Source organism: Hyperolius riggenbachi, chromosome 1 (genome assembly GCF_040937935.1).
Source record: "Hyperolius riggenbachi isolate aHypRig1 chromosome 1, aHypRig1.pri, whole genome shotgun sequence".
Classification (NCBI taxonomy): Eukaryota; Metazoa; Chordata; class Amphibia; order Anura; family Hyperoliidae; genus Hyperolius; species Hyperolius riggenbachi.
This window is the reverse complement of record NC_090646.1, coordinates 508,255,012-508,273,268: the sequence shown is the minus strand read 5'-3', so window position 1 is coordinate 508,273,268 and position 18,257 is coordinate 508,255,012. Positions and strand designations below refer to the sequence as shown.

Sequence of the window (18,257 nt, the reverse complement as noted above, 5' to 3'; positions counted from 1 at the left end):
ATGGTGATCAGGTTACATCGGTTAATGTAGTTGATAGTATTGATTGATTGATAGTAAAGGATGGCCAGTGAGATGCAAATCATTTTGAGTTGGTGCAAATGATAGTTTAACCACTTGAGGACCACAGGCTTATACCCCCCTAGTGACCAGGCTATTTTTCACAATTCAGCATTTTGAAGCTTTAATAGTTTATTGCTCAGCCATACAACTTAGCAGCAAAATTAATCTTACCTCCTTTTCCTGCCACTATAATTTCTGTATTTTGGAGGTCTCCGATTGCTGCTGCTGGTGTCTGTTTTTGTTGTTGTTGTTTTTTTGTAATTTAAAAAAAAAAAAGTAATTTTTTTGTACACCCCCCCCCCCCTAAATTGGTCCTACACTGCGATCCATACATACAGAAGCCTATGTATGTGATCAGATTGTGAGGCTATCAGTGGGATAGTTAAGTGACAGGGCTGTCCCTTGTACAGTGCTGTGCTAGATCGCAGCGCTGTACACATAAATAATTGCCTTCTTTTTCTGTAACAGCCTGCCAGCGCTGAGCACGGCTGGCAGGCTGTTAAAGAATCCCCGCTGTGCACGTCATCGGGCGACCCGCGCGCATGTGCACATGCATTTCCTGCTAATCTTCGCCTCCAGGACCTGACGCCAATCGGAGTTAGGTGGCCCGGGTGACGCCACCCTCCCACCACCTGTTGGGAAGAGGTTAATTGTATGCAAATTTATGCAGCATAAATTTGTATCAATTCAGATTTTTTAAGCATCTCATCAACTATCCCTAATGAAATTAAAATGTATTATTATATATTGAAGACTTACAAAAACTCCCTAAGATAGAGGAATGTCTGCTCACATATATTTAACAAGCTGCTCTCTTGCCACACAAAAGACACAATTATGTCTGTATTGACGTTCACTACAAATGATTAAAATATACTTAGAAAAAAACACAGCCTGGCACATGTTTAGCAGCACACAGCGCCACTTCCTGGTCTAGATCAATAAGTATCCTGAGTAATAATTTTAAATAGGCCAGCAGTAGGGTACCATTATTGTGGTATGATGGCTTTTCAGTTAGACAAGAAGACCAATGTCAAAGAATACAATTTATTTTTAAAGCTGATTTTTTTTCACCAACTTAAATCATTTATGTGAATAGGCAAGAGGTGGGAAACCATTAACCTGACTTTCTGTGTCATCACTGCTTACATTCCCCCATCCCCACCCTACCCCACTGCTGCAGTTTTGAAAACTTAATTTTGTAGTATTCCACCAAATGCAAGGTGAATGTCCCAGCAGCTCAGGAGAGCAGTTGTTGAGTAGTTCAGCAATTTGACTGCTGGCTCAAGAGCCATTTAGCTGCAATTGGCACACAGCAGTGTTACCCTGCAGTGAAAAAAAACGACTCATGTTGCATCTGATGCAACTACATGGGGGAGGGGGCGGGGGGGCTACCTGTTCCACAGCCTGTGCCAAGCACTAACAAGCGTCTGGATGGGTGGATGGGAGCAGCTGACAGACAGGGAATTCACTGCCTTTAGCTGCTAGTGGAAAAGAGGCCTTAAAGGGAACCTGAGAAAATAGGGGAAATGGAGGCTGACATATTTTATTTTAAAACAATACAGGTTGCCTGGTTGTCCTGCTGATATTCTGCCTTTAATGCTTTTATCCATTGACTCTGAACAAGCATACAGATCAGGTATTCTGATTTAATGTCACAAGATTAGCCACATGCTTGTTTCAGATATGTGAGTCAGACAGTAATGCAGCCAACGAGATCAGCCTGACTGCCAGGCAACTGGTATTGGTTAAAAGGAAATTAATATAGCAGCCTTCATATGCTTCTCACACCAGGATTCCTTTTATAAGAGCTAGCAGCAGTCTGAATCTTGAAACCTACGTGGTCATTCTTCCCACAGGTCTAGAAACATTGATGTTACATTTTTTGCCAATGTGGTTAATTGTTCCACTTTTTTTTCAGGTGGACCCAATATTTACTAAAGAAGTCAAAACAAGGCTAAAAACGTAAGTACCTTCTACAGTGGGATGAAATACTGCTTTTAAGATCATTAAAAAAAAAGTTAACATTGGTTAAGATGTATATACCGTACTTTTTGGCATATAATACACTTCTGACTAAAAGACGCACCTAGGTTTAGAGGGCAAAAACTAAGGGAAAAATATACTAAACCTGGTGCATGGTCCAGGAGGGTCTTGTAGATGTTCTCCCCCAATTATTGTTTCCTCCTGTGCCCCCCCCATGTGTCTTCCTGTGTTCTCTTCTGCCCCCCATGTGTCCTCCTCAGTCCCAGTGTCCTTCTATGTCCCCCTGTGGTTCCTCCTTTGCCCCCTCCTGTCCTCATTTCATTTTTTGCCCCTTCTGTTCTTCTGTGTCCTCTCCTCCTTTGTCTCCTTCTGTCCTCCTGTGTAGGCTTCCATTCCCCATGTCCTCCTTTGTCCCCTTCTGTCTCCCTTTGTCATCCTCCAGGTCCTCCCGCATGTCTTCTCTGCTCCCCATGTGCTTTGCGTCATCAGCAGAAGCCGGCACTAGGGGAGCCATGCAGGAGAGGACTGTGTTCACGCTGGAACTGTGGATTAGGCGAGCAGTGCTGCCACTAATTGTATTTACACACGAGAGGCAGTTGAGACATGGGGGGACTGGTGGATGATACACGGGCACAATACAGGGAGTCCCTAACATAGTGGGGGGGGGGTCAGCAGTTCGTTTCGGCGGGCAATCGTAAGTCGAGGACTCCCTGTACACGGCATATAAGACCCGGGGACTTTTTCTCCTCATGTTTTTCTATTTAAAATTGCATACAAATCCACAGCGCTTGGTACTCAGATCGGCATCTGCAGTAACCCCACAGTGCTCAAAATCATGTTTCCATAGTGACCATCACCAGAAATAAATCGAGAAAGGTCATTTCTCCATCCAAGAAACATATAAACATTTATTAGAAGCTGAATCTACATCACATATACAATGACTTACTTCCAGGGTCCTTTTGACAGGGAACGTTCCCTGATGACGGCGCAAGGCCGAAACCGGTAGGAACTGGAGACTGGGCAACTTATATGAGATCGTTTTTGGATTTTAAATGTGTACTGGGTTACACTATATGCTTTTAACTACTAAGGGTCCCTGTCAAAAGGACCCTGGAAGTAAGTCATTGTATATGTGATGTAGATTCAGCTTCTAATAAATGTTTATATGTTTCTTGGATGGAGAAATGACCTTTCTCGATTTATTTCTGGTGATGGTCACTATGGAAACATGATTTTGAGCACTGTGGGGTTACTGCAGATGCCGATCTGAGTACCAAGCGCTGTGGATTTGTATGCAATTTTTCTTGGAACCGATTGTGGATGTGGTTGATCCTGAGCAGCTGGTGGAACATACACATGAGATAAAGATTGGATCAGCGCCTGTATATACTACAAAATACGTGACTATGTTTTTCTATTTGACAGCTACTTTACTGCTATATCCTTCTAAGTTTAGTTAAAGAGACTCTGAAGTCTCCCGAAAATGATTTTTACTTTAAAAACCTCATTAACATTATTGCCCCTCTTAAAACGCCGCAGAACCGCGGCTGAAAACCCCCTCAATCACCCCAAACTCACGGGGGTACATCACGGGCTCCTTCCGCATAGAGGCAGCGCAGCTCTGCCTCCATGCACGTCAATCAGCCCGGATCGCCGCCTCTCCCCCACCCCTCTGTCTTCCTTCACTGAGAGAGGCGGAGATACGCGCTGATTGACGCGCATAGAGGCGGCAGCAAAATCCACGACCAAGAACGTCGTGGATTTTGCCTGCCGATAAAGGGGTGAGTTTGGGGTGATTGAGGGGGTTTTCAGCCGCGGTTCTGCTGCGTTTTAAGAGGGGCAATACTGTTAATGACGTTTTTAAAGTAAAAACCTCATTTTCGGGAGACTTCAGAGTCTCTTTAAAATGCATCTCTGGTGTACATAAAAACGCAGAGGTATGCTAATGCTTAAAAGTTAAAATGTCCTAACACATTGTCTGTTTAATAAGCTTCACTGGAACCCCGTGTCAGCTGGATTCCAGTGCATAGATCTGCCCTCTTGTAGAAAATGTCCCTGGCCTTTTCTATATCAGATATAGAAAAGGTAGAGGCCTTTTTCTGGAAGGTGGCAGGGCTACACGCTGGAACTCAGCTCATATGGGGCTCCGGTGAATCTTATTATACAAACCACATGCTGGGGCATTCACGTTGGCAATGACATGCTTAGATGGTCAACAGAGTACAGTGTCAGCTTCTTGGCCAGGAGTTTTATTTTGTTCCCAAAAGCAGATGCCACCTCAGTATAGCTTTAAAACTCCTAAGCATTGACAGTGATGAAATGCCTTTTATGCTATATACTTTCAATCAACAAGATTGTTGTATGTAATTTAGAGGAGTCTGTGGTATCGTAAACTGAGAAGATTGAGTTTGAGTCTGAAGATTTTTGTACCAACTCCACAGAGTTTTACAGCAGACTGTTGGGGGGAGGGAGGAGGGATTAACTCATCATTGACACTGCCTCCAAGCAATACCCTCCACTGTGTGTTTGACACCCAGGCAATATGCCTTGTTTAAAAGGAAATCAATATGTCAGCCTCCGTATTCCTCTCATGTCAGGTGAGCTTTAAGGTGTGTACACATGCACACTGTTGTCATCTGAAGGGATCCTTTGAGTGACAATTCAGGGGTGGAGACCTGTACCTCTACTCCAACAGAACAACATAGTACTGTTTCTATAGGGAGGGGAGGAGGGACAGGGCCATGGTACACAATGAAGTGGTATATGGTTAGGGTTGCCACCTTTTGGGTAAAAAAATACCGGCTTGGGGGTGTGACCTGTGGGGTGTGGCCTAAAAGTGGGTGTGGTCTGTTACGCCCTTTTTTCCTCCAAGATTGCACAAGATGACTGCCAAAATTGAACAAGAACAGTAAGAAGAGGGCATGATTACAACAGATTATGGTTGATAATAGGCATAACATTAAAATATAGAGACCTATCCATGGTATCCCTTAGATGGGACTCCCAGCCGGTGAAGAGAAATTAAAAGGTCCTATCTATTGTACAGCCAGCCATTATTGTTGCGTACAGTGGAGCCAGCCAGCACAGAGACCGGGCACATGTGCAGCTCACAAAGGCAGCAAGAACTGTCAGCTGCCGACTCCTCCTCCTACCCCAGCCTGTGCGAGTGAATAACACAGCCAGGGGGCACGGCAACACTCGCTGGTGATTGGCTGGAATTGTTGCCAATCTTAGAAGAGGGGTGAAAGGCAGGGGCGTTGCTAGGATCCCAGGAGATCCGGGCACCAGGCAGGGAGAACCAGCGGAAAAAATGGGTGTGGTAATTCAGAGAGTGGGCGTGGCCAAATGTACATGAACTTAGCAGCGTGTAACCTAAAGATGAGGCTGGTTACACACTGAAAGCGTGCAGGAGAACGGCTCCTGCACGCGTTGCAGTGTGTCGTCGGGAAACTCCGGTGCGACGCTGAGTAGCGGCGGTAGTAGTTAATTAACCCGAAGGGGAAACGGCGAATCCCGACGATAAAATGCGCCGGGACGCGTCGTACCGCAACGTATCGAAACGCAGCGTCGGGTGTGAAAGGTAAAAGGAAAGTCTATGGACTTTCCTTTTACCTTGGTTAACGCAAAGTATAGACTTTGCGTTAAAACGCGGAAAAAGGGCTCTGGTGTGAAAGACCCCTGAAGGGCCTGCCCAGCAAAATGTTGGATGGAGCCCCTAGTTTACTATCAGTATAGGCGTAGAGTAAAGATGCATACACATTCAATTTTGATTGGTCAATCACTGACCAATTTTACCACCCCCATGTAGTATGAGAGCCAACAGACTTTATATACAGTACTATGAACAGAGCTGAGCTCTCCTAATACCTAGAAGTAGTAAAATTGGCTAATCAAAATTGTATGTGTGAATCAGGCTTTACAGCTAATGCTGTACATACAATACTGCTGGTTTACAATCAGTACATGCACAGAGTAACAGATTATACTGTACATACTGGAGGTAGCAGAGATCAGCACACACTGCAGCTAGTTTACTATCAGTACAGGCACAGAGTAACAGCTTATACTGTACATATTGGAGGTAGCAGAGATCAGCACACACTGCAGTCTGTTTACTATCAGTACAGGCACAGAGTAACAGCTTATACTGTACACACTGGAGGTAGCAGAGATCAGCACACACTGCAGCTAGTTTACAATCAGTACAGGCACAGAGTAACAGCTTATACTGTACATACTGGAGGTAGCAGAGATCAGCACACACTGAAGCTAGTTTACTCTCAGTACAGACACAGAGTAATAGCTTATACTGTACATACTGGAAGTAGCAGAGATCAGCACACACTGAAGCTAGTTTACTCTCAGTACAGACACAGAGTAATAGCTTATACTGTACATACTGGAAGTAGCAGAGGTTAGAACACACTGCAGCTAGTTTACTATAAGTACATGCACAGAGTAACAGCTTATACTGTACATACTGGGAGTAGCAGAGATCAGCACACACTGCAGCTAGTTTACTATCAGTACATGCACAGAGTAACCGCTTACACTGTACATACTGGAGGGAGCAAAGATCAGGCAACACTTCAGTGAGTTTACTATCAGTACAGGCACAGAGTATAAGCTTTCGCAGGGGCTATATCACTTCTTTGGATGGGGCAAATCAAATTCAGAAAGGTAAACTTACCCGTCTTGATTACCTTAATTAATCAACTATTCTAGTGGCAGGTTGGTAGTGATTGATCGATTCACATGAGAGGCTTGTGGTGATCTTTAGATTCTAGTTAAAGGTAGATATTAATGAATATATTTTAGTGGAAAGCAGGTAGTGATTAGTGATGGCCCGAACCGTTTGCCTGGCGAACCTTTCTGGGCCTCTTACTACTTCCGGGTCGCAATGACCCGGAGTAGTACGCCTGCGCTGCCCGGCAGAGCGCGTCCTAGATCGCGCTCCTGTTGCCGGGCACTCTCTGAGCATGAGCGTGACGTCACTCATGACGTCACGCACATGCGCAGAAAGTGCCCGGCAACGGGAGCGCGATCTAGGACGCGCTCTGCCGGGCAGTGCAGGCGTACTACTCCGGGTCATTGCGACCCGGAAGTAGTAAGAGGCCCAGAATAGCAGAGCAGTTTGCCGGCGAACGGTTCGGGAACCGTTCGCTACATCTCTGGTAGTGATAGGCAGGCAGCAGGAGACAAGTGACAGTAGTAATGCTGGATGCACACCATGCATGTCTGTCACCCACTACTTGTTAGCATCTTCTCATTCTCAATTTTTTGGCAGATTTACCTGCCAGATCGATTATTTCCAGCATGTCCGATCTGAGGATCGATTTTTTTTTTTTGAGACATTTTCTGATAGATTTCCATAGAAACTAAAAGAAATCGATCAGAAAATTGCTCAAAAAAATTGATTGATGCTCAGATCGGGCATGCTGTAAATAATCGATCTGGCAGGTAAATCTGCCAAAAAATTGTATGGTGTGGATCCAGCATGAGAAGATGCTAACAAGTAGTGGGTGACAGACATGCAGTAGGTTCTAGGGTGCAGTGGAAGCTAAGTAACAAGATACAGTGGGAAAAAAAAGTCTAGGACTTATGGTACACTATAATACAGATTAAATTGTGGTCTCCTCTGAGGACAGTCAGTGACATGACTATGTACTCTGTAATGTGCTGCAGAAGATGTCAGTGCTATATAAATACATAATAATAATAATATGGTAGGACATTACACTATGGTAGGATTAGATTGTGAGCTCCTCTGTGGACAGTCAGCGACATGACTATGTACTCTGTAACGTGCTGCAGAAGATGTCAGTGCTATATAAATACATAATAATAATATGGTAGGACATTAGACTATGGTAGGATTAGAGTGCGAGCTCCTCTGTGGACAGTCAGTGATGTGACTATGTTCTCTGTAATGTGCTGCAGAAGATGTCAGTGCTATATAAATACACAATAATAATAATAATATGGTAGGACATTAGACTATGACTATGGTAGGGTTAGATTGTGAGCTCCTCTGTGAACAATCAGCGACATGACTATGTACTCTATAAAGTGCTGCAGAAGATGTCAGGGCTATATAAATACATAATAATAATATGGTCGGACATTAGGCTATGACTATGGTAGGATTAGAGTGTGAGCTCCTCTGAGGACAGTCAGTGACATGACGTGTACTCTGTAAAGTGCTGCAGAAGAGGTCAGTGCTATATAAATACATATAATAATGTTAGGACATTAGACTAGGACTATGGAAGTATTAGATTGTGAGCTCCTCTGAGGACAGACCCTGACATGACTATGTAATGTGCTGCAGAAGATGCCAGTGCTGAATAAATACATAATAATAATAATAATAATAATATGGTAGTGCATTAGACTATGACTATGGTAGAATTAAAGTGTGAGCTCCTCTGAGGACAGTCAGTGACATGACTAAGTACTCTGTAATGTGCTGCAGGAGATGTCAGTGCTATATAAATACATAATAATAATAATATGGTAGGACATTAGACTATGACTAAGGTAGGATTAGAGTGTGAGCTCCTCTGGAGACAGTCAGTGACATGACTATATACTCTATAAAGTGCTGCCGACAATGTCACATGAATGGGCACACAGAGAGATGGACAGAGGACGGGCGACAGAGAGAGGCGCACACACAGAGGAAGGGGCACAGAGAGATACACACGCAGAGGATGTGGCACAGACACACACAGGACACGGCACAAACAGAGAGACACAAAAACACTACCCCAATTTAAAACACGAACATACACCACTCAAAAACACACGCACGAACGCACACAGACACACAGATCTCTGTCTTCACCCTTTTCTGCCCACACCACACACCTACACACACACACACACTGTACACACACACACACACACTGTACACACAATACACACACACTGTACACACTGTACACACTGTACACACTGTACACACACACTGTACACACACACACACTGTACACACACACACTGTACATACACACTGTACACACACACACACACTGTACACACTGTACACACACTGTACACACACACACACTGTACACACACACACTGTACACACACACACTGTACACACACACTCACACTGTACACACACACTGTACACACACACACTGTACACACACACACACACACTGTACACACTGTACACACACACACACACTGTACACACAGACACATACACACCTTTTCTGCCCACACCACACACAACATTCAGGAGGGAGAGGAGGGGAGGAGGGGGAGAGACACAAAAAGTAAACAAGCCAGACAGCGTATACGACCTGCTCCTCCTCCCCGACATGCATTCTTCATCACGCTGCTGCTGGCTCTGGCTGTCTTCTCCCCTTCCTCAGTTTGCTGTTCTGCTCCATCGCTCCTCTTCAGTGCGATGAAGTGCCAGGTCCCGCAGCCCTCTCCTTGAATTCTTGGCGGCAGCTTCTGCTCCCCATCAGCCCCAGCAAGAACACGCTCAATTCAAAACTTGCTGGGAGGCGGAGCTTCAGCGTGGCCGAATCTTCACAGCCAGGTGACAGGGAGAAGGGGCAGAGCAGCCTGGTACAGCCACTGCGCAGTAAAGAGCCTCCCAAGACAGGAGTCAGTTTAGCCTTTTACCGGCAAATGACTTGCCGGTAAAAAAAAAAATCCGGTGCCGGCTTTGTAGCAAAATTAACGGCTGGGCCGGCCAGATACCGGCTGGGTGGCAACCCTATATATGGTGGGAGGAACAAGAAGGGGAACAATGCTCAGAGATAGCAGTCATTAAAAGATCCGGCATCTGTGATCATTGAATGACACTTGTACATGCACTCGATCCTCAGCCTGTGCTTACCTCTTACTTCCTGGTATGGGTAAGATTATCAGATGTACTCCTTTCCACATTTACATGGATTCGTAATATGCCCTAGCAGTATATAAATTGTATCTCATTGTTCACTACAGCTTTTACTTAACTAAAATGTGTTTTCAGTTTTGTTTACATATGATTTATTACTTTCAAAATAAAGTACCTACATTGGTGCATTTTCTATGTTGAAGGCCTAGGCCTTAGATTGCTGGATATATATATGTTCTATTTTCACATCATATCGTAAGTAACCTGAATGCATGTTAGAAACTGAAGCCATTTTTTCTTTTATTCTAGGAATAGTAATACATATGTGTGTCCTTTTTTATTTAATTAAAAGAGATGGCCCTAAGCAAACTGGAGGAATTTCAGATAAAATAAGGAGATGTTTGATTAACTGTGCTAAAAATACCTTGCAATCATCTGGAACAGAGTTCACATGATTGCAAGGTCAGAACATCTGACTTTTAGTTATATAATATATTAGGAGGAACTCTAGATTTGAAATGATATCTTCTTTCCTTATCAATATCTTTACTCTTGCAAGAAAAGTAAAGGTTGGAAATTGAATTCTTTTTCTGGCACATTGCAGAGACAGTTGTGGAAAAAGGTCTGGCTGTGAGAGGAGTTGTAGCAGTGAGAGAAGTTGAACCCATTATTAAAGAATAACTCCATTGTTTATTGAATTCAGCATTTTGTAGGAAAACCATTTGTAATTACACCTTTTAATTTTTTTTTACCAGAGGTGAAGTACTTATTAAAAATAGGGGGGGGGGGGGAGCAGGTATGTATTAGATGTAGTCATTATGCCCACCGCTCACCCTGTCCCTCTCCTCTGTAGTCTACATCCTCTGCCGCGGCTCAGTCTAGGTCACCGGATTCGGACGGTAGTGTGCAGGATAGCGCAGCCGGGACGTCACTGTGCCGTTAGGCACTCCTGGCCGCATGTCTAGGGATGCGCAGCCTTCCCCCCACTTTTTCTTAACTCCTGGCAGCATGTGCCTGCGCACTACCGCCAGTACTTCAGCTCTGGTATCCTTTAAAATGACCAAATGGACAAGATGGCAACATTTTCTTTAGCCAGCTGGCCAACTCACCTGCTTGAAAAAGTCAGAAGAAATGCAGCAAAACATGTTATTTGCTTTACTGCTCACTCCAGCCTGACGGTGGTTACTGATAGTTTTACAAAGCACAGCAGTGTATGTGGAAAACATTTTCTGAAAGCTCATTTAAACTCACTTTATGAAACACTGCTCTCAAAATGCTGTTCTGAGCAGTATAAGAAGCCTTAGAAATATACAAAGATTATAGCCCTCTTGTAGCATAAAAAAAAACTTATGATAAATTGTATGTGTAGTACAGATACCGAATAGAACATAAGTAGCAAATACAAGAGTCTCATATTTTTATTTTCAGTTATATAGTTTTATTTATAACATTGCATCATTTTGTCATATTTGCAGCTTACAAACCACGCTCTGTATTTTAAGTTGTAACGCAGAGCTAATGATTCTTTTCCGCAGTAAAACCTCTTCTAAACCTGTCTCTCACTGCTTCTTGGTTGTTTAATTGCTTCAGAAAGCAACACTGTAGCAACCCAAGTTGGGAGCTCAAAAAGCTCCTTTGCATAGATAACTGAAGTTTCTTAACTCTTTCTGTATTGGAAAACAATATGAGACTCTTTTCTTTGTTGCTTTTGTTCTATTTCTTAGCTGTACTGCATGTACAATTTATCTCATAGGTTTATTTTTGCTTCAGGTTTGCTTTAACTAAGAGACCATATTTATCACATTTTGGAGTTCTCCTTAAAGGACCAAATGAATACCAACTACACATCACAGCCTTTCACTGGCAGCTGGGAAATCTTAAGCAGTAGCTCTGCAGTATTACTGGCAGCTACCTGTACCATTTGCCTCTGCATTGACCACAATTGAAATAGTGCCCATTAAGGTCACCATCACAGTTAATGTCATTGCAACCACATATTGTTCTAAGTGCAAATGTTACCTAGTGCATTCCATTATGTTAGCGGCTGGCTCAGAAGGATTCTTTTGTATTCTCCAGAGATGGACCGAAAATATCAGCTTGATGACCTGTTGTTTTCCATATTTCAATGTGAATGAAGAGTGTCGGGACATTGTCTGGTTAATTAAAAGCATAGATATTCTAGGTAAATGTTGTTCTTTTTTTGTCAGTCTTTCTGGAGTTCACCTGGTAAATGAAATTCCACAAGCAGACCTGCAGGCTGTGGTGAAGAGGTGCTTTGCAGTGGTAAATAGTTCAGTGTCAGAAGGGATGTCAGCAGCTATACTTGAGGTAAGCGTTGGCATTATCCTTTGCAATAATAGTTAGTTGTTTAGATGATGCATGTAAGAGTTTGAATTGATGTATATAGTGTCAGTCAGATAGTTCTGATTTACATTTGAATCAGCTTTGGTCAATTCAAAAGTGGTAGAAAACTGATTTGCATTGGCTAATCTACCAGCTGATCAAGACATCTCCTTACTAGAGCTGGTCAGTGAGGCGCTAATAATTCTTACTAGGCTACAAATTGAATGTAAATTGCATACAGTTCTGAATTGCACCAATCAGATGCAATTCCTGCTGAATTTGATTGGCCAAATTCCAAGCTGTATGCCATCTGCATGAAAATTTCATGCAGGATGGAATTAACAGTATGTGCATCTTGCTGACCATCTCTACTACTTGCCAGTTTATTCCTTAAAGTGTACCCCAGGCAGTGCAGGAAGGGGTGCAGATGGACACAGAGGAAATAAATATGGCAGCCTCCACATACCTCTTGCTACATTTGTCCTTTAAGGATCATGCATTTCTTTTTGAAGGTGTTTTTGTGCAACTCTGTGACTGTTCTGTGACCCACAGCAGTAAATTATTTGTTATTAACGCATGTTTTTTTTCCACATTCTATTTGCACTGCACATATTTCACTGTAATTGCTCAGGTGTTTTAGTGGAGTTTATTTTGTTTACTATTTGTAACTCTTTTTAAAACCCCTTTTAAAGGTAATACGTCTAAGTTGCCATGGAGATGTTTCCAAACATCCGACAATAAGAACATCTCTTTATTCAGAAGAAATAAAAATGATATCAAGGGCTTGTTTCCTGCTCCCTTGTGACCTCTGTATAACTCTGTCAGGAAGACACGCACAGATAAAACCACACAAGGCAATGCTATCTTCACTGTGTTGTAAATGCCAAAATGTTTTATACTGATACAGAAAAATCAATAAATCCCGCAGTATCTGAACCTCTCTGTCCTTTTGCAGAATCCGGTTTGTAAGATCTTAGTCGGGAAACAATTAGTACTGAAAAACTTTCCTGCATTCACATCTGCTGGTCATCGGTTCAGTGTTCAGCTTCAAATGTTAATTTCTGAAAAATGCAAAGATTTTCCCACTACATAAAGTGACACGTGTTTGCATCCTTGAATGTAACCGGTGAACGAAAGTCAACATTACAAACCTTTACTTTCCATTTATTTTCTAAAAGCAAGCATCTTCCTTTGAAGAACTCAGTAAGCTGCCTTTGCCACAAGTCTTTTAAGGTCTTATATACAATTACGGTACTCTCTCTCAAAAAAAAAAACTTTTTTGAGATTGTTATGTTTTATTCATAGTGATGTGCAGCTTTTTGTGGCTCTATAATTTTGTACGACTTACCATATTTTTCAGCGTATAAGACGCTCTGGAATATAAGACGCACCTAGGTTTACAGGACAAAAACCAGGGGGAAAAATATATATACTAAACCTGGTGCGTCTATATTCCAGGAGCTACGTGTAGATGTTCTCCCCCAATGATTGTGTCCTCCTGTGTACCTCATGTGCTACCTTCTGTCCCCAGCGTGTTCTCTTCTGTCCCCGGTGTGTCCCCTTCTGTCCCCATTTGCCCTTCGCTCCCCCCCCATGTGTGTCTCCCCTCTATATGCTCCTCTGCCCCCATGTCTCCTGCTCACCCCATGTATGCTCCTCTTCCCCTCGTGTATTTAGCAGAATCAGCAGCTTGGCTCCCCTTACCCCGGGCTCCTGCAGCAACTGTAGGCCTCTCCTCTCCTTCACTGCTCCCCTGCTGCCAGCTTCTGCTAATAGCTTCATCGGCAGAAGACAGCTCTATGTCTGCAGTCGCTGTGGAAGCCCTAGATTAGGTGAGCCAAGCTGCTAATTATGCAAATTATACACAAAAGGCAGAGGAGCATACATGAGGGAGCGTGAGACATGGGGGTAGGAGGCAGAGGAACATACACGGGGGAGCGGGAGACATAGGAAGGGCAGAGGAACATACACGGGGGAGCGGGAGACACAGGAGGGGCAGAGGAACATACACAGGGGAGCGGGAGACACAGGGCGCAGTGGAGCTTACAGGGGGAGCGAGAGCACAGGGGGGACAATGCAGGCAGTCTCCGACGAGGTGGGTTGGCGGTTTGTATAGGCAGGTGTTTGTAAGTTGGGGACTCCTTGCATAGGGCATATAAGACGCAGAGACTTTTTTCTCTCCATTTAAAATACATTATATACTATTGCATCATTCAGAAGCCAAGAAAGCTGATTTACATTTATGATGTATTTTGTTATATGTAAGTTTGATGTCTTCACTTGCATGCAGAGTTTTTCTAATTATTTAACATCACAGTACCGATGAAAAATACAATTTGTTTACCAATTAAGGGGTTTTTGTTTAATTGAATGTCTAATTGGGCAAAATAATTGTATAGTGTATGACGAGCTTTAGGCTGTGATGTCATGCTGCATTTTCCCCAGAGCACTTTGGGAGATCATGTGATGTTCCTGTTTATGTCATAGGAAAAAAAAGATCCGTAGTGATGTCCAAACGGAACAGGAACAAAACAGAGACTGTGATACATAAGTTGTCTCCTCCTTACATTTCCTCTCTAATCTCTAGATATCTTCCCATCAGGAATCCTCTTTTTGTTTAGTCCAAACACACCTACTTAGACAAGCCTATAACTTGCTATAGGTAGCATTGGAGGTTTACTGCCTCATCCACTAACCCCTGTGTCTCCTTCCCTAATGTCTTCAACCTACTACCCTCTAGATTGTAAGCCTGCAAGGACAGGGACCTCCTCCTTTGTGTTGCTTATTCTTCTGTCATTTATCATATGTACATGTACCAGTATTGGTGACGTCTCAAACCACACATGAACAATATATGCATTTGAATTGTTGTATGTCCTAATTGTGTATGTATACATGCTTTCCACTACTGTATTTTGTTTTGTACCACCAGCAGTGCATGTTTTGTAGAAATCCACAGAGGTAGATAATTAGCTCCAGTGAGACACTAATTACAACACCTGTGAATATGGAAATGAACAGAGGCGCCAAAAGGATAAAAGTAGCTAAAAAAAAAAGGGGGGGGGGGGGGAAGCAGTGGTGGACTTACCCCCTCCAAGCAGTCACAAAACACAGGTTGATATTATATCAACAAGCAAATTTATCCATATATACACTCCAAAGGGTCATCACAACGCCTTTTGCAGGTGTGACCCTGCTTCATCAGGCAATAGGGGATGGAGCTCCATCCCCTATTGCCTGATGAAGCGGGGCCACACCGGCTAAACACGTTGTGATGACCCTTTGGAGTGTATATATGAATACATTTGCTTGTTGATATAATATCAACCTGTTTTCTGTGTCTACTTAGGGAAGGTAAGGCCACCACTGCCTCCCCCATTTTTAAAATATTTTTTTAGCTACTTTTATTTTTTTCGTGCCTCTGTTCATTTCCACGTTGTTCGAGTCCACCCATGGTGGAAGGCTGTTAACCCCTTGTTTCCAGATCTACAGAGAGCGACTTCTTAATCCTAAGGCCTCGTTCACATCTGCTGCGCTGAAAAACGTGTTAAAGCGCAGGGTAAAAAACGCATGCGCTTGTGCGCGCTTTCGTCCGCGTTTCTGTGCGTTGTGCTGCGCTTCTTTAAAGCACGTTTTGCTTGTTGTACCAGCAGCAGTTGTCAATAAAACTTTGTTTTTGTATGTAAATGTATTTTTTTCTCCAATTGGGGGTAAAAAACGCATGCGCTTCTATGCGCTTGTACGCGCTTCTATGCGCTAAAAAAGCGCACCCATTCACTTGCATTGCTGTGCGCTTTCCAGGTCCCCTTTCCCTAACTAATAAAATTTTGATACTTGGCACATTAAGGTGGCTGATAACCCGTAAATTTGTATGATATGTTGGGAGGCAACGCACAGAAATGCCTGCAACACTACGTTTCTGTAACGCTGCTCAGCGCAGCGCATAGATGTGAACCAGCTACATTTAGTTACATGGAAAAATCAATACCTTGCTGAACGCACAGGGCAGTGCGCTGTGAAAAGCGCACAGAAACGGCCCTGATGTGAACGAGGCCTTAATGGGAACAGGTCTAATCTCCCCACCTGCATTTACAGTGGTTGCCTTAGTGGTAACCCATATTTGTGAGTATTACTTTACATACTTGCCTCTCATCACCCAGATCAATCCAGTACATACTGCACTATATTGGGCTCTCGGTGTTCTCTCTTGTTTTCTTGTAACACCTGTTAATGTTAGTGGTTTCCTGCAAAACATGTACTGTTGGTGGGCCTTAACCTCCTTGGCGGTCTGATTTTTTCCAGATTTTAGGGTCTAAAAGCAGTGCAATTTTTTCCACTCTTTCAGACCCTAAAACCTGAAAAAAAATCATTCTGGCAGGGAGATCTGCAGCAAAATAAAAAAAAAATGTACCTTCCTGGGCTCCTGTGCTGCAGTTTTCTCTTTGCCCACAAGATGGCGCTAATATACATATAAACGAACTTCTCTATATTTCTCTAATATAGAAAAGTTCGTTTTCAATATTAGCCCCGTCCCTGATGACGTCACGCTGCCACCACCGCTCTGCTGCCACCACCACGGCTGCGCTGCTCCAACTGGCTGCCGGGTCCCCGGAAGAATAGCGGGGACATGGGGGATCCCGGCGGCCAGGGAAAGACCCCACACTGCCGGGGAGAGAGGCTGGAGTCCCGCTGCGCAGCGAGATCGCGTGCGTGACTCCACAACCACAAGTAAAGCTCTGCAATGCCTACCCCGACCTGAGCTCGGGATCACCGCTAATAGCTTATTTTTTCTACCCCGAGCTCAGGTCGGGAAAACCGGCAAGGAGGTTAAGGACAGGGTTGGGGAACTCTGGTCTAGGGCACTACAGAAGATGTTGCTGTTATATACCTTATATACTTGCGTATAAGCCTAATTTTTCATCACAAAAAAATGTGCTGAAAAGTTACCCCCTCGGCTTATATGCGAGTCAGTGGAGCAGAATGGATGGTGGAACGGGTTTTGTTACTGGCAGAGGAGCATAAGGATCATGCAGTAGTGAACCTACTCTTGCCAGCTGGCTTCCTGCTGTGTCCGTGCTCCCCATCCACTGCAACATGGTGTGCAGAATGCGCTGCTCAAGACTATCTGTGTTCCCTGGCTTGTGGAGCAGAATTTGCAAGCAGCATTGTCAGCTGTTCAATAATTGGGGATTCTTCCTGTGTGCAATTGCTGTGTCTAATATCTATGACGCCATCTAGTTGCTTCTTGTGACAGAGCTGTATAATCCTTGGGGCACATCTGGCTATGGGAAGGAAGGCTGACTTGTATTGGAGGCACATCTGGCTACTGTAGAGGGGGCTATACTGCGGAGGAGGCTTATACCCAAGTGAATCACTTTTTCCTGGTTTCTGAGGGGAAAGTGGGTACCTTGGCTTATATGCGGGTCGGGTTATGTACAAGTATATACGGGAAATAAAGAAATAATAATAGCGATTCACCTAACCAGCAGTAAAAATGTAAGAATGCAAATTGGGGTGAAGTAAGATTTTACAATGGGCAAACATTGACTAAATCTTTTGAAAAAGAATATTACAAAGATAAGCAATCTTATTCATTAAGTTATATACAGTAATGGTCCTCTTTATGTAAAAGAATCTCACAGCTACAAAGCGAATTCGAAAGAAAAGAATGGTGGAATAGGTCCGGGTCGAAGTCCACAATGTCCTTGGTCCTCATGGCAACGATAATGGGTGTTATAGTTACAGTTATGGTGCCCATACATGGTACAATGATAAATGTTTGATTTTTCCTGTTTATTCAACCAAAACAATCAAATCAAATGAAAGTTAAAAATACACATATATATATATATATATATTTATATATATATATATATATATATATATATATATATATATTTATTTTTTTTTTTTTATCAAGAAAAAAGAACGATTATCCCATTTTTCAATAAAAATCGGATATGTTGGAAAAATCTTTTTATTTGATGTAACTGAATAG

At 43.2% G+C, this 18,257-nt stretch overlaps 1 protein-coding gene across 1 annotated transcript in view; it reads left to right on the top strand.

The window, feature by feature from the left end:
• GLT1D1 (glycosyltransferase 1 domain containing 1) overlaps window positions 1–18,257 on the top strand; it is a 143,111-nt gene that overhangs the window by 96,647 nt on the left and 28,207 nt on the right. Inside the window, exons 9-10 of the mRNA XM_068271598.1 lie at window positions 1,982–2,025; window positions 12,124–12,244. Of these exons, the coding sequence (XP_068127699.1) occupies window positions 1,982–2,025; window positions 12,124–12,244 (165 nt within the window). The remainder of the gene's footprint in view (window positions 1–1,981; window positions 2,026–12,123; window positions 12,245–18,257) is intronic.